The sequence below is a fragment of the Epinephelus fuscoguttatus genome, linkage group LG15 (genome assembly GCF_011397635.1).
Source record: "Epinephelus fuscoguttatus linkage group LG15, E.fuscoguttatus.final_Chr_v1".
Classification (NCBI taxonomy): domain Eukaryota; kingdom Metazoa; phylum Chordata; class Actinopteri; order Perciformes; family Serranidae; genus Epinephelus; species Epinephelus fuscoguttatus.
In genome coordinates this window covers 11,047,079-11,071,479 of record NC_064766.1, presented here as the reverse complement: position 1 = coordinate 11,071,479, position 24,401 = coordinate 11,047,079, and the positions used below count along the sequence as shown (strand labels likewise).

The following is a 24,401-nucleotide window of genomic DNA, read 5'->3' as shown; positions in this document are numbered from 1 at the left end:
CCTTCACACTTATCTGTCCCGTCCATTAAAGGCAAAATGGCCAAAAAATACAAATAAACAAATAGGGACTCCATTGTTTGAGGTACAAATTGATCCACATGATTGCACAGCCCTGTAGAGCAGGAGAGGATTACAAAAATTATTAATCATTAGTTCCTGAATCATAGCACAGTGGTATTGGTACTTTCAGACCTATTCAGTGGTACTCATTGGAAGACAGGGGCTGCGCAGGAAGATTAGCATGGTTTGAATAGTAGACATGTGTCTGCTTAGCTCATTGTCCACTTTCCATACACCGTGTTTACTTTATTTGAAAGCTATTTTCTGTCAGTCAGTCTCAATTATTCTGGTGTGAGATTACTCCCAAAGCAATTTTCTAGGCAGTCAAGTCCAATTTTTTAAGACAACACTGGGACATTTGGATGACAGAAGAACTGCTGAAGTTTGAACTGTCTGCAAGTTTTATTTTTCTATAATTTCTCCCCTTTTAACGGCAACAGTTGTCCAAACTTTAAAGTCATTCTGACATTTAAGGTGAGAATATGTAGCTGTTGAAAGAAGAAATTACACATTCTCTCTTTTACAAATGAAAAGGGGAAATTATGAGCAGTGAAGACTACTCAGTCTTACTTGGTGTGGTATGATCCATAGAGTGGACAACTTTGAGTTGATAGTACTGCCTTACTGACAGTACTGAGTCAGTTTGCTGACTTTGTGGTGTACTAATATTTTTTTAGTAGTGTACTACTAAAAAGTCATAAGATAATTGATAATTGTTGATCCCAACAGGGAAAATGCAGGTTTTTCAGCAGCACAAAGACAGAAATAAGTAAAGAAACAACTGTACAATTAAGAACAAATAAAATAAGAGGTATGTACAACTAGCATAAGAGTAGAGATAAAAATATAAACTACAATAGAGCAATTAAAGAAAACGTTATTAGGTAAAGTGACATGGTGTTGCAGCATATCCTAATAAAACATTTTGTATGATATTTAACAAATTAGTGCCCCATGGATGATGCTACACATGCAATATAAAGTTACATAACATAACGCAAAGATTAGGTTTAGGCAAGTAAACTTACTGTGGTTAGGCTTGGTAATAGAAACATAGTGATGATGTAAGTTACTTTAAATGCCACAAAGTTCACTCAAAGTTAACACGTTCCAAACACCTGTCTCCTGAGGAAAGTCCTATGTTTTGTGACTCATCCACCACCCATAACCTCACCATCACCTTATGGGGCAGCTTTCTTCTTTACTCTTATCAATACATTGGTCACATGATTGCAACCTCCAAATGTTTGGGTTATACACAATTGCTGGCTCATAATTACATGGAATATGTAGGCTACAAATTTTGGCACATAACTTTTGTAAAACATACAAACAGTGCATGAGAACAGCGTATCATGTACAGAAATCACACCATAAGTATCAGTAACAGCAGTAAAATGTGATTGTAGAGCACCTCTCACACATGAAATGCAGCCCAAAGTACTTCAAGTCAAATTGTATACACACATTTTAAACATTCAGACCAATTAGTCAAATTAAAAGGAGGCAAACACAAACATTAATATGCAATAAAACAGAGCAGAAATATATGAACAGAATTACCCAAAAACTTAAGATTCAATGAAACAAGGCCACAGACTTGAATTTTAACATTTAATGCTGCAGTGCACCACAGCCTAAGGCAATAGTTCCCAACTTTTTTGGTGTATGACAATAACAGATGATGCCGTTAGTGTGGATATGAGTTATATAAGCAAGAGTCATTTCCCCTCTTGGATTATTTTATTTGAATTAGGCTTCAAAGTATAATGAGGTAAACCCTTCCAGTGTGTCACAAGAAAACAAAACAAAAGGAAAAACAGAAAAAGGAACAATATTTTGTGCAACAGTAAAGGTGTCCAGATCCCCAGGTTGAGAACCACTGACATAAGACAGTGGTTCTCAGCTGACTATTGTAATTGTGTGTCGGGATGGGGATGGGGATGCTAAACCATTCAGGGCTTTGTAAGATGGTAATTAAATTAAAAAATCTATTCTAAAAGAGACAGGAAGCCAAACAGACTCCAACTTCCAATAACAATTTCTATAGAGATAGAAATAGACAGCTAAAAACAAGTACAACAAAGGTGAACAAAGAGAGATAAATATAGATTAATGCTGACCTACATACAGCCAAGTGTTTGTGTACATTTTAAAAGTAACAATAGTGCAAAGGAATAAATATTGAATGGGTAGTAAAGTAGATTACTTTATGAACATGAAGCGCACTGTTGTGTACAGGATATGCTTGAAAATATGTCTATATATTGTACAATAAGTAAACCTTTGGCAGCTGCATTTTGTTTAAGTGGAAATATTATACTCCTTGAAGTAAAAAAAAATAATTATAAATTTGTTATAAATAGAATTCCAGATTGATTTTATCTTACGGTGAGCCTTAATAAATGTTTTATTTTGAAATACAGCACCGGAAGTCTCCATGTTCTTCCTTGTGATTTGACAGTTTAAGGCAGCTGCGGGTCTCTGGCTGTCTGCTCATTCAGCACAGTGAAGGTGACCAGTGTGGATACTCAGCATCACCGGCTTCTCCTCATTTTTATGCGCTTTTTTCCTCCTCATTAATGGATGTAAAACAATATTCAGATCCTGTTAACGGGATGAAAAAGTCTAAAGTGGAGTTTAAATGAAGTCCGGAGTCCTGTTTTTATCTCTCACCTGCGTTCCCCCTGTCAGGAGACTGACTGACTGGCTTCTACTTTACCTTAGGAGTGAAGATGAAAAGTTTGCTCTTTGTCACCTTGTGTCTCTTGACGTGTCCCCTCATGGTGAGTCTATTTTTAAACACAATTCACAGCGATGTTGTGAGTGAAAGGGTGAGTCAGAGGAACAAAATGATACTTCAGTCATGTTTTTTTTCCCCAGCATTAAAAGATGTTAATTTACACCTTAATGACAATGCGCCAAAATGTGAAAGTGCAAGGTGGAAACAACTAGGTTATAGAAAGTTATACTAATGGTGAAGTACTGTATCACCATATTCTAATTATATGATCATGTGTGTGGAGTTGTCCTTGGTTATGGTAATTTGTTCTCTGCTGTCCTAGTGTTAGTATTCCTGCAGTAGCTATAATAAGAATGCGGATGGTATTAAGACTAAGCCCTGTGATTGTGATGATTAATTATAGTGCTGCATCTAATTATGGTGACAATAATTAACACATTTTGTAAGTATTTTTTTAAGGAAAAATGCACAAAATTTTGGTTTCTATTTGAATATTTGCTGTTGCTTAGTCTTATATTAAATTTTTCTCCCGTTGGGATTGTTGGTTAGACAAAGCAAATTTTCTTAATACATCAGACTGCATTGTTTTCTTTCTTTTTTTAACAGTTGTCTGACATTTTTTGACTTCACAATAGATCACATTAATAGAAATAATAAGCTTTAGTCCACAGATATTAATTTGCTGTCATACAAAATCACCAAATGTTCAAGCGGCGGCAAGCAATAAATATTTGGGCATTTTTGCTTAAAAATGGCTTCAATGATAAATTAATTACAAGCAGTGCAACCAATTTATGACAATCAATCATGGACTAATTGTTTCAGCTCTAATCAGCAGAAAGGTGATGTGTGATTATGTTGAGTTTATTATTGTGAGTACCTGAGAAGTAATCAGTCACAGACCTGCGGCCATTTGTATCAAAATCCTACTGACTTGATTATCAGTTTGAAATTTAACCAATGTTTCAATTGTCGATTAGTTGCTTTCACATTAAAAGCCAAACATTCCCCAATTCCGGCTTCTCAAATGTAAGGTTGTGTTGAAACACTGCAAACATCCCCTTGGACTTTGAAAACTATTACATTCTGACATCCTATATACAAAATAATTCAGATATTAACTGAGAAAATAATTATCAGATTAATAGATAATGAAAGTATTTGTTTCTATGGAGAATAAACATTGGGGTTGCTGAAGTTGCCCTCATTAAGGTAATTTGTGGGAAATCATCTCTCACTGTTGGTTGTTCTTGTGGAGCCATCCTCCAGCTATTATCCCACTGCCCTTTTTCAGTGTTGATCCACCTCGCAGGATAAACAGTGCTCTCTTCCCATAAGCCTCCTCTGACTAAAAGCAGACTGGGCTGTCAAACCGTTCACGTCACCCAAAACAAATGTGAGGGTTTAATTATCTAACTGATGAACACTGCCACCTCAAAGTACACAAAACCCCTTTCATGTAAACAGACTTTTTTTTTTTAACCAATCTCTCTTCTCTCTTGCTCAATTATATTCTGGAAGGGATTCAGTGTCGCTCTTGCTCAAGGGCACTTCAGGACGACGGATAGATAGCCTGCTCATATCAAAGTGGAGCACTGGTTCAGTTTGGCTGTAACTTGGATGCACTGGTTTCCTTTTAGAAATGCTTCATCACATTTCAAATGCCCCCACAATAAATGACTGAATAAAGTCAGTGGAGTTTGGTGTGAATGTTTGACACACAAACAAAAATCTTCCATTTTAAGCAAAGAACAAATGCTGAATCTATTTAATTAAAATTCAGAGAGTTCCAGTTACTAAAATTTCCTCCCAGCTAAGGCCCAAACCTCATGATGGTAAATTACACCCTACAGCTTATCTCGTCGTCTATTAAAGAAAATCAACAGCACATATTTCCATATCATTTTAACAACATTAGTTGTCAATTTTCAAAGTAGGATACTTTTAACATACAGATGCATTGAACTACTTGAAACAAAAAGATACTTTTTACTATTAAATATAGTGTTCCTAGCACATTGAACTGAAGACAAGACAGAATCTTCTGAATAAAGTAAATTAAAAAAGTGCCTGTTTTCGGAAAAATGTGTGATTTGAGCAGCCCATTTTCTCTTTATTTACATTTTTTTCCACTTCTTTTCTCGTGAGAGAAATAGACCTGTGACTGCTCCGCCTCTAGTTTGAATATTGGCTTGAATGGAGTTAGTGTCATTCTCATGCACATGTGTAGGTGCTCACTGGTATAGTACTTAGTTTTAATAATGTTCATAGTGGAGAAAAATACAGCCGTATGTTGTACCAAACATGGTTAAGGAGTGTTGTGCTACTTTGGTTAGATCAGGGAAACTGTCTCAGACACAGTCTGCGGCCAGAAACTAGCAGGGTTAGGTACTTCATGCTCCAAACTAGACTTGGGTGGTATCATAATATTATGGTATGCCAGGGTATTTAGATATTCCTATGGTATGGTTTTCAATACCCTCAAAAATACAGATGCTCATCTTTCTATTAACCCCATATGGAGAGGCTGTATTGCAGCCCGTTCTCATTCCCAGGTTGTCAAATAACACCACTTGGTCACTTAATTTGTCATCAGACATTGACGCAAAAAGGCACCCTTTGCAGTGGCATGAGACGCTGCTGGGCAGCATAAGTTAATAATGTCGCTCGACAGTATGAGTTTGAAAAGCCACCGTAACAACGTGATATAACGAGCTGAGAAATCCCTATATGGCGGGCGGGAAGGGAGGTGGATGGGTCCAACAACCCCTAGACTTTAACCCAGTTTTTTCTAAACCTAACCATGCGCTTTTGTTGTACATGGAAATAAACTTCAATACAAAGTATTTTGAAAAGGACTGTATGCATGTAATGAGAAGAGACTGTACATTCTCTTTGAAAACAGAGGTGTATTTTGAAAAGACTCATTGCATGTAACAGGTGTAATCAGATATGGTGTCCCAGATCGGCAACAACAGGATACCTTGTGCCTCATATGTAGACATGAAAGTCCACTTACCAAACAGCAATATTTGACATGGGAGAGACTGTGTTGTGTATTGAGGATGTACTGTAATGTTTGAGGTTAGTCGCTACTCGTCAAACAGGCAGCTGAGCTGAGAGAGATGGCAAACGTGAGTGGTGAAGATAATGTCACAGGACTAATAAAAACCTGGCTGGCAACAGTAAAGAAAGACCGTGGGGAAAACAGCATATTTTCAAATTAAACTAACTGAACTGGGGGTGTGTGGGTGTTAGCTAGCTGTGCAAACAAGTACCACTGTGAACTGTAAACCCTGGTTGCTTTGCACTTTCTTTGTGCAATAAATTGAGCCCTCAATTTCCCAGGACATTGTGCCCAGTGGTGTATTGCATAGTGAATGTAAGGCTTAAAGGGGAACCAACTTACACACTGATGGTATCATTACTCTATATTGTGTAATCAACATTTGCTTTATAATCATAGGTTAAAGCAAAAAAAAAGTGTCTGTTTCCACTGCAGGAAACTGAATTTCCAAAACATTCACTATATCACAATACATGTGTGGTAGATATGGGAGTATTTGGGAGTCTCACAGTGTCATTTTGATTCTTTATGTCTTGAATTTGATTCAGAATTGACTCTTGATTCAAAAACAATTCTCGATTCAATAAATAAAAAAGAGGCACTGTTTATGAAGCGCTCTCACTCCATTGCACGGTGTGCAAAAGTTCTCACTTATGTTTTTGTTCACTTAATTGCATTATGAAATCTCACTGGCAATTAAGCTAGCTGGTCTCGATGGTCGATTTTCTGGCTGAAAAAATAAAGCAGAGAAGGTGTGTGGAAGTATGCAGCTTTTTTATTTGGAAAAATTAACTACAAAAATTGGCAAATTTGACAGTCCCTCATGTATACAAGAATATTTAGATAAGACATCTTGATGAAGACAAAAAATTAGTCTATTTGTTAGAAGCTGCAAATCAACCCCTGTGCTGCAGTCCTTTTCTTTTCCCCTGATGATTCTGGTGGTATCTGAGTGAAGATGTTGTCTGTTATGTTATGTGATGTCACGTCTCAAGCAGTTGAGATGCCCTTGTAGAGGTGGAGGTGCAGTGAGCTGTGGCATGTTTACTGGTGCATGATTGTGATGTTCCACCTTTGTCTCTGTGTGATGACATACCAACTATTTAAAATGTTAACCTTGCAAAGAAAACTGTGAGGTTCAATACATTTTTCTCTCTATGCCTGTGGCATGTTATAAAATCACATATAGCCTACTATGAAAGTATGCTGAAACATTTTTTTTGTTTTTGACTCAACTTTTATTGATTTTCTCAACAAACAGAACATCAAGATAGTATACTTAACTCACGTATCTGCAAGGGTACTAAAAAAGAAATGGAAAGAAAAAAATACAAAGGGGTAATGATTACAGAGGGTTTACGTGTGTCTTAGCAAGTTGTGTCAGGTTAAACTAGACAAAACAGACAGAAATATTGGTCCATTCATGTTGGTTCTGGAGTCCGTCTCAACATTCTTGGAAAAGTAGGTATTTACAAATAGTATCCAGTATGGCCTTCCACAACTGTTGCTCCTCATATTGAAATTTAAGAAAGGTTAGAAGCTGCTCCCTCCATGGAGATCATCTCCAGAAATGATTGAAGTTCCTCTTTCAGCTGGGCTGCGTCCTTCCAATTTGTTGCTGTAAGTCTTTTAGCTGTCATGCATCCAGTTTCTACAATTTCTGTATTGTGTTTTGACCAGTTTCCATTAACATAATAAATCAAAAGACACAATGCTAGGTCACAGTGAACAGTGAAGCCAATGTTTTTTCCCAGGGATTGTGTAACATTTTCCCAGAAGGTTTTAATCTAAGTATGTACCATATGATAAAAAGTACCTTTATCTTGTGTGCACTGCCAACAAAGATCAGAGTCATGAACTCCCATCCTGTGCAGTCAAACAGGGATGAAATAAGTTCTGTGAACAAAATTATAATGTATCAATTTGTTCTTTACTAGTTTGTGAAATGTTTTCCAGACATGATCCCACAGTCTCCAGGGATATACACCGATCAGCCAAAACATTAAAACCACTGACTGGTGGAGTGAATAACATTGATCATTTTGTTACTGTGCAATGCTCTTCTGAGGAACCATACCTGCCATTCAAGCTCCAAATTCCCCAGATCCCAATCCAATCAAACATCCATTGAGCATGACGGTACTTTACATTACAACCCACATGACTCAAAGGATCTGTCAACAACGCCTTGGTGCCAGACAACACAGGACACCCCCAGAGGTCCTGTCTTCATGCCTCGACAGGTCAGAGGCTCCACTGTAGATTGCACTTGGCTCTGACCTGTCAAGGCCAAGACAAAGGACCTCTGGGGTTCTGGCTTTTCCTACAGATGTCCGGCTTTTCCTACAGATGCTTGATCAGATTGGGATCTGGGGAATATGAAAGCTAGGTCGATGTCTTGAGCTCTTTGTCATGCTCCTTGGGCCATTTCTGAGCAGTTTTAGACTTAGACTTTAGACTTAGATGACCTTTAATGTCCCCAGGGGGCAATTTTGTGTGCAGCACAATACATAAAACACATACATCTACTTTGTAGATACAATGACACACATCTACAGAGATGTATGTGTTTTATGTATTGTACATTTTTGCAGTGTGTCATGGTGCATTGCATGGCTGGGGGCCTACTACCATTGGGGGATGCCATTATCATGAAGGGGGGTACTTGGTCTATAATGATGTTTAAATGGGTGGAATTCATAAAGACGCATCCACATGCATGCCAGCATGCCTGTAATAAAATGATTGATATTATTTCCTTCACCTGTCGGTGGTATTAATGTTTTGGCTGATCAGTGTACTCAGGCCAGTTTCCAATTTTCTACTGATGATTTGTTCATCAGTTTGTATAATTTTGATGCCTTTCTGTCTGACCATTGATTTTAGTTAAGTCTCAGTTTTGGTCATCTTGGATATGGTTACAGCTTACCCTTTATGCTGAAACATTTTCTCATACATAAGGGAAGTGATGAAACAGTGAATGGATTTGTCAGCTGATAAAAAAATGTATTTACAATTTTGATGAATTTGAAGATTATGATGGTAGTTTTTTACTTTTAGTTGCATTTTGTGTTCATCTAAAAGATGAACAAAACAAGCAATATATAAACTATTAAAGAAATAGTATTAGCTGCAGCCCTGAACGAGAGATAATTTTGAGAGTTCATACGATTTATATGTGACTGGAGTTATTTATAAAAAAGAGCATGAAAGCTTTACTTAAACATTCCTTAACACCTCTTAATATACATTTACTGTACAATGTACAAGAGGGAGGCTCAACAGCATACTGTGGTTGATAGAGACAGATGGACAGAAACATATGCCATGTAGTAACTGAGAAAACGAAGAAGCAAAGAAGCTTGTGCACTGGCTGTGCTACTTAACATGCCCCCGTTTATGTTCCAGTTTGTGCATGTTTTTAGCGGCCTCAGTGCACCACAGGACAGCCGGGACTCAGGTGTGAACAAGCTCCTGGCCACAGAGGTATATTAAGCTCGTCTGTCTGAATGTGGGCTGCAGGGGATCCAACTCGACACAGTGGATTGTAAACTCTGAACAATGACCACAAGGGGACATTTGTCTGCTGAATAGTGGGACCAAAGTAAAAATATTAAAATTAGAGAGGGAAGCATCTTAAGCTCTCATATTCACTAAAATGGCATGCTTAAAAAGATGTAGATCTCTTTACCCAGTGGAGTTGGTCATTACCATATTGGCCAGGGTTTGAAAGTTTAAAAGCAGTCTTTAATAAAAAGAAGTATCTGCATTGGGGAAATTAAATTTATGTGACTGACGCACTTCACTTTAAACCATATGTGGTGATTTAACCCCTCTGAATTCAGATGAATTAATTGATCAGGAGCATTTAAAGCTGAAACTCGAACTGGGTGTCTTTTAGATCCTCATGAATAATGACAGACAGAAACTAGAGGAGAACACATGTCTTGTGTTGTGATATTATAGGGAACAGGTTGTTACTATTGTTTCACCTTTTAAATAATAGTGAAAATTCCTTCACTTCCAGCATAGTTAGCCTGCTGTACATACAGTACAGGCCAAAAGTTTGGACACACCTTCTCATTCAAATGTAAATGACTATTTACATTGTAGATTCTCACTGAAGGCATCAAAACTATGAATGAACACATGTGGAGTTATGTACTTAACAAAAAAAGGTGAAATAACTGAAAACATGTTTTATATTCTAGTTTCTTCAAAATAGCCACCCTTTGCTCTGATTACTGCTTTGCACACTCTTGGCATTCTCTCCATGAGCTTCAAGAGGTAGTCACCTGAAATGGTTTCCACTTCACAGGTGTGCCTTATCAGGGTTAATTAGTGGAATTTCTTGCTTTATCAATGGGGTTGGGACCATCAGTTGTGTTGTGCAGAAGTCAGGTTAATACACAGCCGACAGCCCTATTGGACAACTGTTAAAATTCATATTATGGCAAGAACCAATCAGCTAACTAAAGAAAAACGAGTGGCCATCATTACTTTAAGAAATGAAGGTCCGTCAGTCCGGAAAATTGCAAAAACTTTAAATGTGTCCCCAAGTGGAGTCGCAAAAACCATCAAGCGCTACAACGAAACTGGCACACATGAGGACCGACCCAGGAAAGGAAGACCAAGAGTCACCTCTGCTTCTGAGGATAAGTTCATCCGAGTCACCAGCCTCAGAAATGGCAAGTTAACAGCAGCTCAGATCAGAGACCAGATGAATGCCACACAGAGTTCTAGCAGCAGACCCATCTCTAGAACAACTGTTAAGAGGAGACTGCGCGAATCAGGCCTTCATGGTCAAATAGCTGCTAGGAAACCACTGCTAAGGAGAGGCAACAAGCAGAAGAGATTTGTTTGGGCCAAGAAACACAAGGAATGGACATTAGACCAGTGGAAATCTGTGCTTTGGTCTGATGAGTCCAAATTTGAGATCTTTGGTTCCAACACGTGTCTTTGTGAGACGCAGAAAAGGTGAATGGATGGATTCCACATGCCTGGTTCCCACTGTGAAGCATGGAGGAGGAGGTGTGATGGTGTGGGGGTGTTTTGTTGGTGACACTGTTGGGGATTTATTCAAAATTGAAGGCACACTGAACCAGCATGGCTACCACAGCATCCTGCAGCGACATGCCATCCCATCCGGTTTGCGTTTAGTTGGACGATCATTTATTTTTCAACAGGACAATGACCCCAAACACACCTCCAGGCTGTGTAAGGGCTATTTGACCAAGAAGGAGAGTGATGGAGTGCTGCGGCAGATGACCTGGCCTCCACAGTCACTGGACCTGAACCCAATCGAGATGGTTTGGGGTGAGCTGGACCGCAGAGTGAAGGCAAAGGGGCCAACAAGTGCTAAACACCTCTGGGAACTCCTTCAAGACTGTTGGAAAACCATTTCAGGTGACTACCTCTTGAAGCTCATGGAGAGAATGCCAAGAGTGTGCAAAGCAGTAATCAGAGCAAAGGGTGGCTATTTTGAAGAAACTAGAATATAAAACATGTTTTCAGTTATTTCACCTTTTTTTTGTTAAGTACATAACTCCACATGTGTTCATTCATAGTTTTGATGCCTTCAGTGAGAATCTACAATGTAAATAGTCATGAAAATAAAGAAAACGCATTGAATGAGAAGGTGTGTCCAAACTTTTGGCCTGTACTGTACATCTGTCATTCAGATTGCTTCCTTTGTGGTTGACAGGGGATGTCAGTAGCGGCTGATATTGGCCTTAAAATGAAATATCAGAATGGGCCAACATGCTGATTATATTGGCACATCACCGGTATTGGCCAAAATCGTCTTTAAATTTAACTATTAGAATCGTCCAGCTTGTTGTTTCTTATTTTGCACAATGAGTGAATATTACATACATTAAAAAGCATTGTATTTCATGTCGCCATCTGCTGGTGGGCCATCACTATAAGATTATGCATGCATAATATGATGTTAATTCCACTGCAGAAGAGACTTAATGATCTGTAAAATTAGCAAGTGAAAAAACTGAATATATCGATATCGGTATCGGTTATAGGCAAATAAGTTGTATTGGCATATCGGATATCGGCAAAAATCCAATATCATGCATCCCTATTGGTTGATGTTTACCACATGGTCTTGTTTATTATTTTATTCATGCTTAGATAGCATATTTAATATTCGAAAGTCTTCTGGTTTGTCCACTTGGAAGTGTAGTCCACAGTACTCTAGTGAAAGCTCTCACACCAGCCTGGATGAACAGAGCAGAAGAACCAGACTCAGTTTGTTTGTTATGTGAAAGCAAAATGGACCATTGTGATAGTAAACATGAAATTTAAGCATAGATCAACCTGCATTTGTGTTAGGAAAGCAATCTTATGAGAGATGTAGCCTATATATTCATACAAGATCATCTGGTAATCTTGGCAACATATGAGTAAGGATTTTCTGTGATCAATCAGAAAAGTTAAACCAGAGGTATGTTGAGTGATGACATCGCCAGTACTGGCAATGAGTGAGTTACCTGTCAGTCCATTTGACTTAATGTTTACATCTCTTGGTTTGTAGCCAATAAGAAAGTGTGAAAAAGAAGCTGGACCAGAACTACAAGGCAGCATTGAGAAACTGTCTCCATGGTCCGGACCAACTGAACTACAGGTGAAAGAGACGTAAAATAGACTGAGCGAGCAGTAAAATCCATTGTCATTTTGTTGAATAAGGTGTTTTGTCCAAGCCACAGCATCTGTTGTATGCATCTTCTGAGGTATTAACTCATAAGGAGCACCCACATGGGGAAGAGGGCTGATAGAGATAAGAGCAGGTATTTCCACCTCCAGAGGGATCAACAGGAAGCTTCGGCATCCACAAAACCTACACCACACCCACACTATTATGCTCACAGTACAGTCAGGCAATAATTCATCCAATTAGTTGCTTATTAACGGAATTCCACCCTTTTATTTTAACATCGCCTCTCAACAAGGCATCAAAGCATGCGCAAAAGGGATTGAACCCACACACACCTTCTCTAAAAGGAAACAGCAAAAAGGGGAAAAACCTCTAAAGTGGGACTGAAATACTGCTTCAAGCCTACATTGCTCCAAACAGACAGAAGTTTTAAATAACCCTTTGAAGTTTTATTACCATAACATGTCCCTAAAAGCTTCAAAGGCGTTTAGATATTCATAACAAAACTGATGCTCAAATGTCATCCATCTTCTCTTGTGACAACATATCGCGCTCTGTAGAATAGGTTGGTAGTGACTGATATGAATTGAAACCACAAAGATGGAACCGTCAAAGCACGAGGCTGGTATTATTGCACGGGATACATTTTTGGATACATTTACATTTTGTGCAAGGCAACGTAGTTACACAAATGAGGCACAATACAAAGTGAGCCTGAAGCCGTGAGTTGCACCTTAATTAATGGTGCCAGGGAATAATTGTGGTGCTTGTTGGTGTTTTGAGACCCACAGTGTGCTCACATGTGGGACAGCAACTGCAGCAGCCTTCTCTCTCTTATGGAAATGTATTGATTTATTACTGCTGGGCTGTGTGGGGAGGCAGGCTTTTGTAGTCGGTTTACTGCTTTACATGTTTCCACTTCACTGGAAAGATGACAGCATTTTTTTTCTCCGGTGGATTGACACAGTTCTCTACCACCTTTGGTGTGGGGAAACTCTTTTAACTGTTGCACGGTGGTGGTAAATATAAATCTGCTCATCTATGGCAATTATACAGTGAAAGTGTGCAGTCATAACTTTAATAACATTTTGAGTGCAACTTTTAAATGTGTGAAATATGTATACGGATGTGGTAAAAAATAGTTTATCAGTGAGAAAGCCCTCAAGATGCTGTGTTAATTGTGATGAAAGCAGGAGGAGGAAGTAAAGTGACATTATTAACAAAACATCAGACTTTAACAAAGGTGACCACTGTTAATTTTTTGTTCCCAGCATCCCATGTGTTCATTATGGTGATGATGATGGTGCTTAGTTTGACCCAAACCATGATTTTTCCTTAAACCTAACCAAACCATTGTCATGCCCAAAACACACCCTAATCTTATTGTTATAAAACAACATCCTTTAACAGTGATGTGTAACAGTTTTGGAATGGTACAGACAAATGATCTGAGCAGCAAGCACATCTATGTCTCCATGTCATGAGCATGAACAAACAATGTATAGGACTTCTCGGCACATTATTTTTTTTTAACTTTGGACAGAATCAAGGTTGCCGTTTCCTCCTGTTCTTGGTCCTTTTTAAGCTAATCATGTCCTGTCTGGAAAGAAAGCAAATAATTTTGTCTTCTTAAAGGAAAACCTTTCCTTAGATATGCTCACAGCTACACTATTTATTGGTTTATTTATTGGTCACTTAGGGCCTGAAGAACTCTACAGCAAAGACACACACAACCCTGACCAATTATCCTGTTGTTATGGCTGCAGTGTCAGCAAAATATTTTCTAATCAGGAGACACTTTGCAGCATTAGTCTCCATATTTGTCATTACAATCAGCACCTATACAATGCACATTGCATTAAGCGTTAAGAGCATTAAGCTTTGCTCAGGTTGTTGGTAAAAAACATATCATTTGGTCAAATTTAGTGATGTTTGATAGACAGGAATTTTAGAATTGTGATAGTAAGGGGTAAGGATTTATTTCAGTTTTGAACTCTGATAATGTTAAAAGAAAAAAATAGAGATAATCTTGTGATAGAATAACTTCAGCCACAATACAGTGATCTGTGACTTAAAGCATGGGGGGCATTGGCCCCTTTCCCTACTTCCTGCCCTTGCTTAGATCCCAGCAATCTTCAAACTCAACCTTTATTTTTTATTAAACTACACAACTGTTAAGTTTTGTGATTGCATGTTGCATGGCTGCGACTATATTGTCTTGAAAAAAGGAATGTCCACAGACAGATGGACAGACGTATGAACACCTGACAAAATACTCAGAACAGCTTCTATGGCAGTTCCTGCTGTAATAGGTCCACATTTTGACATGATCTCACACACACACACACACACACACACACACACACACACACACACACACACACACACACACAGACCCATGAAGTGAAAACAATACCAGCTGTTGCAACACTGTTGTATAAAACTAAAATTACCACCAGTCCAAACCAGTCAAGTTGTAGTTGTAGTTTACGTCCATGTCTGTCCAGACTTATATGTAGTTGTGACAATGCTTTAATATAGATGTTGCTGCAAAGAAGCTACAAATTCTAAAACATGGATGCTTCCTACACATCTTCAACCTGGCAGTCTATACAATCAGCACAGTTTCAAGATGGACACCCAAAATTAGTGTCACCAATTCAGTATCTGACCAAATGTCTTTCCTTCTGTTCCTGAGATATGGCATTGAATAATGTCCAGAAAAGTGCTTTTGTAGAACATTATGATGTCACAGTTAAGCTGACCTTTGACCTTTTTGATATAAAATGTCATCACTTCATCATTATATTTTAGTAGACATATGTGTGAAATTTTGGCATATGAATTCTTGAATCATGGCCCAAAACATGCTTTGTAAGGTCACAGCAACCTTTGACATTTGATCACCGAAATCTAATCAGTTCATTGTAAAGTCCAAGTGGACGTTTGTGCCAAATTTAAAGAAATTCCTCAAGGCCTTCTCGAGATTCATTCATTGCATTCACAAGAATGGGAAGGATGGACAAACAGTCGGATGGACAATTTGAAAACATGAAGTTTCCAGCCACGGCTGTTGGCACATATGCATAAAACCATAGATGTGTGACATCACGTATATTTGAAGTTTGTCTCCTATTGTAGTCAGACTATCTGCTGACATGGAGCTAAAGACAACCACCAGGGCTGAGTGCACTTAAACTATCTTTCACATCAGTAATTAAGTGTACATCTGAACCAAGCTGGTTTGTGGTATTATGACATTTAGATGGCTTTCCTGACAACTGGTCACCCAGCAGTATTCACATTCTCGTAAGTCATAACATGACGCACTGACGTCAGCAATTTTTCATTGATATAACCAGTGGTGTAGTGGTTCCTGATGATGTGGGTGTACTTCTGGGTAGGTTACCAAGGAGGAAGTGGGTATACTCTCCAATATATTCCAGTGGCATTTTGGCTGATAGGTTGGTATACTATAAACAGTCAGAAAAAGAGGTGGGTATACCCCACATACCTGCGTATACTGGTTATAACTTATTTTATATATTAATTGAGCTATTTATGGGTTCTTTTAAACATCTGGTCAGTCAGAGGACTCATATTAGCCTTCTTTTTTGTTTATCAAAAGTTAATGTCTCTGGCAAACCTTTCACTAATAATATATATCTAATGTACTCAATAAAACTGATACCTTTTTTTTAAAAAATTAAGTTTCATCTCAGTTTAAGTAAACCTACAGTGACTAAAGTTTCAGTCTAAATAAATCAATCAAGGCGATGTTTCATATAATAAATCAAATAAAATAAGTCTTAAAGAAGAAAAGAGCCACTATTTGGTCAACAGACCTTCAAAGTTGTCCTTACTGTACTGTACTGTTTTTAATGTTTGAGAGAGTAGGAGTGTTTATATTTCAAAGGGGGGGTATTTTGGAAAGCTTTCTGTTGTCTTTGTATTTAGGCCACAGAAAGCAGCGAGGCATGACCCGTCATGATTAAGCATAGCGCTGTGATTCCTCATGTGCAGTTACCAACAGTTACTTTTGTGCCTTGAGCATGAACATTAACACAATGAGACAAAAAAGCTTGCTTTCATTATATGCAGCTGCAACAAAGCAGGATATAATAGAGGCACTAAAAACATTAACAGCTCTCTTTGGTGTCGTATGTTCTACTTCTTATAATCTGGTTTGAATATAGGTTTATTCCAATGGGGATAAAAGCATCAGCTAAATAGACCTAAATGGGATTAACACTGCTCTGGTGTTACTGGATCTTTTCGTCAACAAATCCCATGAAAAGACCAAACAACGTGTTAGTCTGTGTCACTAAGCTCTAAGCCCAATCATGCTCACTGATAACGTTAAATCTGTGCACAAACATTCAGTTCTGGTTCAGTAATTTCCTGAAACAGCTGGTCACTGTAGTTTTTATCAAACATTACTCAAACAGGAGGAAATAATACAATTGTTGTATCAGCTGATATGAACTTAATGCATGTGTCTGTATCAGTATGTGCAGTATAGGTGCTAGAAGTAACAAGAAACTAACTGGATTTAATGTCATTTAGAAACAGGGTCTCTATTTACATTTACATTCATTCTCACTTTTACATCGTTAAATGTCCTTCTAAGTATATCATGATCTGTACTTGTGTGGCCACAATCGGGGTGGAGCATCGGCACATGGGGAGGTGAACACTGTCATTAAAATCAGGTTGTTCTCATGCAGTTTTTGTACATATAGCTACAAAGAGTAATGCATCACAATTCGTACATACCTCACGTAATCATGAGCTAGTAATTTGTCTGTAACCCACTTAATTGGGAAGACATGACTAATGCACTGATGAGAGTAAAGAAGGAAGTGGTATACAGACTGAAAGTCCGTGTAATGAAGCAGGTTGGGGTGGTGGATGGGTCAAACAACATAGGACTTTTCCCTGGGAGATCGATGTTCAGAACCGTGGGAAAACAAGTCAACTTTGAGTTACTTTAAGGTACATTATTACAACGTTTCTCCTCCTAAAATTAACCCACATAACTTAACTTGCCTAAAGACACCCAACCATGTATCCTCTCCTTAACCTATCCTATGTTACTTTACTTGTATAAACGTAACCTACATAACTTTTCGTTAAGTATGTAACTTTACATCAACTAGGTAATGTCATTTATGGGGCAATGGGGCAATTTGTCAGATAGCTGTTGTATGAGGATACATTGTGAAAACCGCTTATTCTCCGTAAAAGAAAACACAGATGTATGTCAACTGTGTTTAATTTAATGTTTACTGGTAATAAAGATAAGCATAATTTGATAAACTGAGGTGAAGCCTGACTGAACTTTAGCTCTGGTGGAACTCACTGAACCAGTTAAAACCACAGATGATCTGCTAGCTGCATGACACTGGTGAAGGCAGTGTCAAAATTTGGATCAACATCAGGCAAGAGAACTGCGAGATGGAGTCTGGGCTTAACAAAGCAGATTTGGAAACAGTAACACACAGGTAGCAGAAGATGTTTAGCCAGCCAATGGCAGGTTTATAGCCAAAGTCTGTATCCGGTGAAGCAGACACAAATGTAAGAAAAAACTGTTGCTGAAATGTGAAGAGAAATGGTTCAAAAAAGTTCTGTCAGTGTCAGTTAAGTAAGGACATATATGCATGTAAAACAGACGTTTGGCCCTGGACCATACAGTATGTAACATCCCGTCTATCTAAAAGCTAAGATCTTTAGTTGCACAGCTGAGAGCTAGTATTATTCATCTGGCCATTAAGGTTAGACGATAGAACAATACTCAGGATGAAAACAGAATATGTGAGTTTTGTGATTTGAGTGAAGTGGAAAGTAGGTGCAATTTTCTTTTACATTGTACAAATTATGATGACTTAAGAGAGATAATGTTCGACAAAAAGTCTTGTCTAAACCCTGACATTTTCTGGTGCTCAGATGACCAAAAGCCACAATGGTTGTTTAATTTTGATGTGTGAAAGATTGCCAATTTTGTTGCCAAAGCCTGGAAGAAAAGGCAAGAAAATGTGTTTAATTAGTATTTCTTTTTATCTCTTTTGTTCAGTTTTACATGACAAATGGCTTTGTGAGTGATTCACGAATTTGGTCTTCCAAAATGATCTGATTATGTATGTTCCTTGTGTAGCTTTGTTCCATTTACCAAGGCAAAACCTGCCTGGTAATAAACCGATTTCTGATTCAGATTAAGAAATATTGAAGAATGCTAACATTTGGCTTTAAAACACCACATTGTTCGCTACACTTTTGTAGTTCATTCAGTATTATTATAGTAAAGGGAAGTTTTGGGGGGTATGCTCTGCTCTGATGCACCGTGAGGATTGAATTCACTCGGTGACTGTCAAACCCTGCAGCAGATGGCGGGGCCGGGGTGAAGCCATGCCTCAGGGCCATCTTTGAGGTCAGCAGCCATATTTGTGGGTCCTCATGGAGTTTTGTTTTATTACCGTGACTTACATTTGGGGCAACTGTGGCATTAACGTCAGAATAGGAGGTGGTTGTTATCCAAAGGACCAGCTGAAGAAAATGAATGAGCAGCAGTCTTACCTTCCCACTGCTGTTATACCATCCCTGCAGAGAGCCCCTGAGCAAGGCAGTGATGCTTAAACAGTGCCCAGTCTAAATCGTTCAGTGGGAAAAGATAAAGTTCAAGATAAGACTTTTCTTTCAGCACATGCTAAAATTACCATGTCAGTCAGACCTTAACACATTGAATTTATGATGTGAGCAACCAAAGCTTGTTGGAAGAAGTGGAGCTTCATGTTGCTCTGAGTCGCGCCTGCGGTGAGATTATTGCGATAAAAGAAATCAGGAAACCACATTTTCCAGCATTTGTGTTATCTGATTCAAGCTTTTCTTCTCACACACATTCACACTGCGGCTCTGATAAGGACTGTGAACACTCCTTTATGGGAAATCTTTGCTTTGGGGATCTGTTTCGCGAATACAATCACCTATTTGTTGATGTCTGATACCACATTTACACTGGAGGCTGTTTGGGTTTTCACCCTGAGTGAATAATGTGATTCATTTCCCCAATAAACAACATTCCCAAGGATTTATGACAGGATTTTTTTCATCGTAAATCATGTGTGATTATGGCATTGTGATGAGTCATCCATTTTAGTTGAACGAAGTTTCTAAACACAGAGGCAATTCAACATGCTTTACATAAGATGTAACAATGCATTGAATCAACATTTAAATAATGTAATTTCAGTCGGGGTTGATTTGGCGACACCTGTGGTTACTGGAGCATCACACAGCAGCTCAGTAACAGGAAGAAAATGTTGGCATTATACGTCTCTGCAAACCACGAATATGTTACCATGTATGCCTTGCTTTAGAGAGGTCGCCATCTTGCGTCACGACCGAGCAGACAATCCAGCCAGCCACGATAGAGAGTAGTGAAAAGTTTTTTTAGTTATAAAGTTTGCGAATGGACCACACTTACCACGCAACAGGAGAGAATGAACCCGAACCATCATCTGCGAGGAAAAGAAGACGCAGCTTCACTCCTTGTGATGTACTCTCTGCGGCGCTTTTCCTCCTGATGATATATCTCCCCAACGATGGCAGCAGTAGCACCGAATCCCATTCTGTGCATTCAGCCTCTCTTCTCACCCACTCAGCATCAAACACATGGAGTTCCTCATCTGTATGCTCCGGCTCAAACAGGTATGGCTCTGGGTCTGTGTCCGCTACAAGAAACTCTTCAAAATCGCATTCAAAGTCGTCCATTGCAGCTACTATAGTCCGGAGATATTGCTAGGCTAAATAAACAGCTGAGCTCTGTTTACAGGCTACGCTGTCAGTCAGTGTACGGGCTGGAGATTGGCGGAGCAGAGAGGGGAGGGGGGTCCCCACTCGGTATGGTAAACGAGTATGTGTGTATGAAGTGTGTCAGTTACGCTAGAAGAGTCAGAGTTTGGGACGGAGTCTTTTACCCCCTGCAGTGTTACCGGAGTTTTTGGAGTGCTCAAATAAACTGGCCTTTTTCCCGAACGCTCCTCTGGTCTCCTGCTCGTGAGGGATTCATTACAATATCATAACATGGTTTAGATTTCTAAATAAATATTCACCTCGTCGCTAGATAGACCTACGCCTGCGCAAGGCTTTTTGTCCCTACGAGGCCACCGTCATTTACCCGACGGGAGGGGTGAGCGAGTGAGCCCTGCAATCTAGAATTTGACCACTGATGTCACTGTTTTCAACCCATTTTACACACTGGCCCTTTAAATGCATCATGAAAATCCTATTTTGATTTTTTTTTTATCTCACTCCTCTCAGGGCTTCTGTACAAAACCCAGCTTCCAAAATAAATAAATAAATCCAGTCAGAACAGTAACATCACCATAAAATAAATGCATATTTACCCTCTTCCTCTCTTGTTCTCTGACTGCAAAAGAGATCAGTTGATGCTAAACTAAAACAACAGCACTGCAAGTAAATTAAGATATATCTTGGTAATATTGTTTACATTAAGAACTAGAAGAGCAGTCGGAGAGCGCAGACCTCCTCCAAGGCCAAATGCTCTTTCTGGCAATGTTAATAAAAATGAAGAATTATTTTTGTAACCCCCGTGACACAGATTTGGTCCAAAATCTAAGTGGCTCGTCCTGGGCCTGTGCAACGACCTTCCACCAAATTTCATGAGAACTGGCCAGTAGTTTTTCTGTAATCCTGTTGAAAAACAAACAAACAAAACAAGCAGAAAACCTTGGTGCAGGACATAATCCTACAGAAACAGAAACCACAGACTGATAATCTCATTGAAATCATCACCCGCTGGTCTGAAATATAAATCTGATGTGTTGGAGGTCAAACACGATGGGCGATAGATTCGTTGTTAAATGTTTTCTCTGCAGTGACGAGCCATGTGAAGCCACAGGCTTTAAACTTGACTCACGGGTCTTTGCTGTCACCAGTCTTTCACGCAAGCTCCTCGTTCCCATCCTCCCTGACATCATCATCACTGACCGTGTACCATCTACTGAGAAAAATGTCTCAAAAATGAGGCTGAGATACAAACTGACGGTCAGGCATGAAATCTTGTCATGGAAAAGGATTGAACATTTGCTGCCAATTTGCAGCCAGCAGCCAGTGGGCTAATGACTATCTGCTCATATGAGTCATTTTCTAAAACGCTGACAGGAAGCATATTTTACTCCTCAGTTCAGACTTGGTGGTTAACATAACCTCAATGTGATGAGAACTAGAGACGAATTTGGTGAGGGAAGGTTGCATCAATATTGTACTGAAATGACGACTGATTACACGGCAACAGTACGAATGGCTCATGGGGATCATGGCAAAATCTGGTTGGTTGAATGCTCATAATCTGCTGATGAAGTTGGAAAAGAGGGGTGTTCAAGAATGAAGCAGAGCAAAGTAAAACAAACCATGATGTTGGATGATACTGAGAAGACATGTCGGTTAAGAACAGTCTTGATAGCAACGTCTTTAGTGCTTGCCATTGTTGTTTTTACTCCTCATTGGTTTCGGCACAATGCTTGAAAACAGTGTGAGGGTACAGTCACACATAAGTGAATGCCTAATATGATGGACATGGAACACTAGCTGGCTGGCTAATGTTAGCTAGCTTGCTATTAAATACAGCAAAATATGATGCTATTGGTACATTTTCCGTTTTCTTCAGTCCGTGCCTGTCTTCTTACTCACTGCAGCCAGGCAGCATCTCTCATGTGGGCCAGTTGGTATCTGTCATGACCTATATCAGCTCATTAAAAAACAATCAGTGTCTCCTCCACACATACTTTTTTTGCTGTTGGCTGAGGCTGCGACTTCACCACCCAAAGTTCACCAAAGTTGAACCCCATGTGATGTGAGGATGCAACTTTGCTTTGCCAATGAAAGCTTATTTTTTATTTACCCCTTTACTTGCAAAGAGAATGAGAGCTGAATATTCGCCAATGTTAATTTTATTCACGTGTGACGGTGCTCTGTCAACGGTATTATTTTGTGTTCACACCAGGCATGAATAAAACAGTTTGCATGAGTGAATTACATGTAAAGTCAATGTAAAGATGCAATTAGATGTGAATTCCTGCTGGGCAGTGACAATTTATTCCTCATTTCACAGCATGTAGTTCACACTTAGTGAGGCAGCCTAGATGCTTGTTTGGCATTAAGACAGGAATTGGACAAACCATTATTAACTTTTCTTCTATAACTCTTAAAAAGTTCTGTCCCAACTCCCTACTACATGCTAACTGTATAAAGTATGAACTTACTGTTTTTGTGGTTAGAATACAATAAATCAATGGGCTGACAGTAAATGTGCCGAGTATCAACGAGACAGTAAATGTGCCGAGTATCAACGAGATAAATGCACTGTGGTTTTACAAGTAGGAAGTTGAGGCTTCCAACTTTTCAAACATCACTGGCAGGTATCTGGTGTGTGTTTGCTGCTGCTTCTTCGAACTTTCTCATACTTGTTTTTGTCTGCTGACTGCTGATAGTACACATAAAGTTTATGGCATATATGCGACCACAGAGATTTGGCAGGCCTATCGCCCAGGCCCTGTAATATCTAATCCAGTGAACAGTGAACTCAGGGCAACACAATCATCCCCCAAAGCTCATTTGGTGGCCACCAGCAGCCACTGGTGCGCATCACTGCTGAGTGAAGACACAGCAGAAAAACACAGGAGGAAACAAGCAGATAGGACGGATTCATTAGCATTTCGAAAGCGCAGACACTAACTGAAGGGAGACCCTCATAAATATGCTCCTAAGATAATTTATTTATTTATGCAGAACATTTAACACAGCGTGAATTGTGTGTTGTGTTTTTGTAAGACTTTAGAAAGACATCTGTAGTTTACAAAACAGTTTCATTCTTGACTGTCTGAAATTGGATGCATTTCTTTGTCTTCTTTAGTAAATTAAGAGCTAAAAACCATGAGCTACAGCTTTAAGGTGTAAGCTCTATAATAGGAAAAGTCAGGGATTATTAAAGCAAACACAAATTTCTCATCAATATTTTGCTCACATCAGTCTTTCTCTACAGTCTGAGGTAATGTCACACACACTGGAGATGACTCGACGGCACAGCAGCCTGCCGTAACATTACTGGTGTATGTTTGAATATTTTAAGCCATACTAGCGGCATGGCTCAAGGGGTGGCAATGTTGCTCTGTTGGCTGTTCCATCACTTTGGTCCAGACTGACCACGTCACTGTTTAAGTCACACACTGAGCCACATGTTTTGTTACTTGCTCACACCCCCCATTGCCCCGAAAAAGGCGCATTCTGTATAAACAAAAGTAGGTAGGCGGCATTTTACTGCACTCCCTGATTTTATTTTTATACTGCCAATGCTGAAAAAAGACTGAATGAGCTTTCCTGCAAATTTGCACAATTCCTATCTAAAACGGGCTTAACTTGGCCGTAGGTGTGAATGTGAGCGTGAATGGTTGTCTGTCTCTGTGTTAGCCCTGTGATAGTCTCACGACCTGTCCAAGGGTGTACTCTGCTTCCTGCCCATTATCAGCTGGAATAGGCTCCAGTCCCCCAGCAACCCCCAACAGGATAGTTATGGAAAAATGAATGTAGTTGCTAAACTGCTGTCTTAATTACACTGTTGTGGCAACATATTCGGTGTCTGAATTATGTTCAGAGGCAACGTTTCTTTCAAGTAACAAAACACTACATACATACACAGCATAGGCTTTGGAAGGCACAAGCAAAGGCACAGTGGTTAAGGTTGGGGAAAGACTGTGATTTGGTGACATTTTATTAAAACACATAATAAAGACTTTTGTCTTAGGTTTAAGCATCAAATGCAATTTGGTTAAGGTCAGGGACTGATGGTA

General features: G+C 39.1%; 1 protein-coding gene across 1 annotated transcript in view; it reads left to right on the top strand.

The window, feature by feature from the left end:
* Window positions 1–2,657: 2,657 nt before the first annotated feature.
* The window catches only part of vipr2 (vasoactive intestinal peptide receptor 2), a 97,215-nt gene continuing 75,471 nt past the window's right edge, over window positions 2,658–24,401 (top strand). Inside the window, exon 1 of the mRNA XM_049598244.1 lies at window positions 2,658–2,846. Within this exon, the coding sequence (XP_049454201.1) occupies window positions 2,796–2,846 (51 nt within the window). The 5' untranslated portion in view covers window positions 2,658–2,795. The remainder of the gene's footprint in view (window positions 2,847–24,401) is intronic.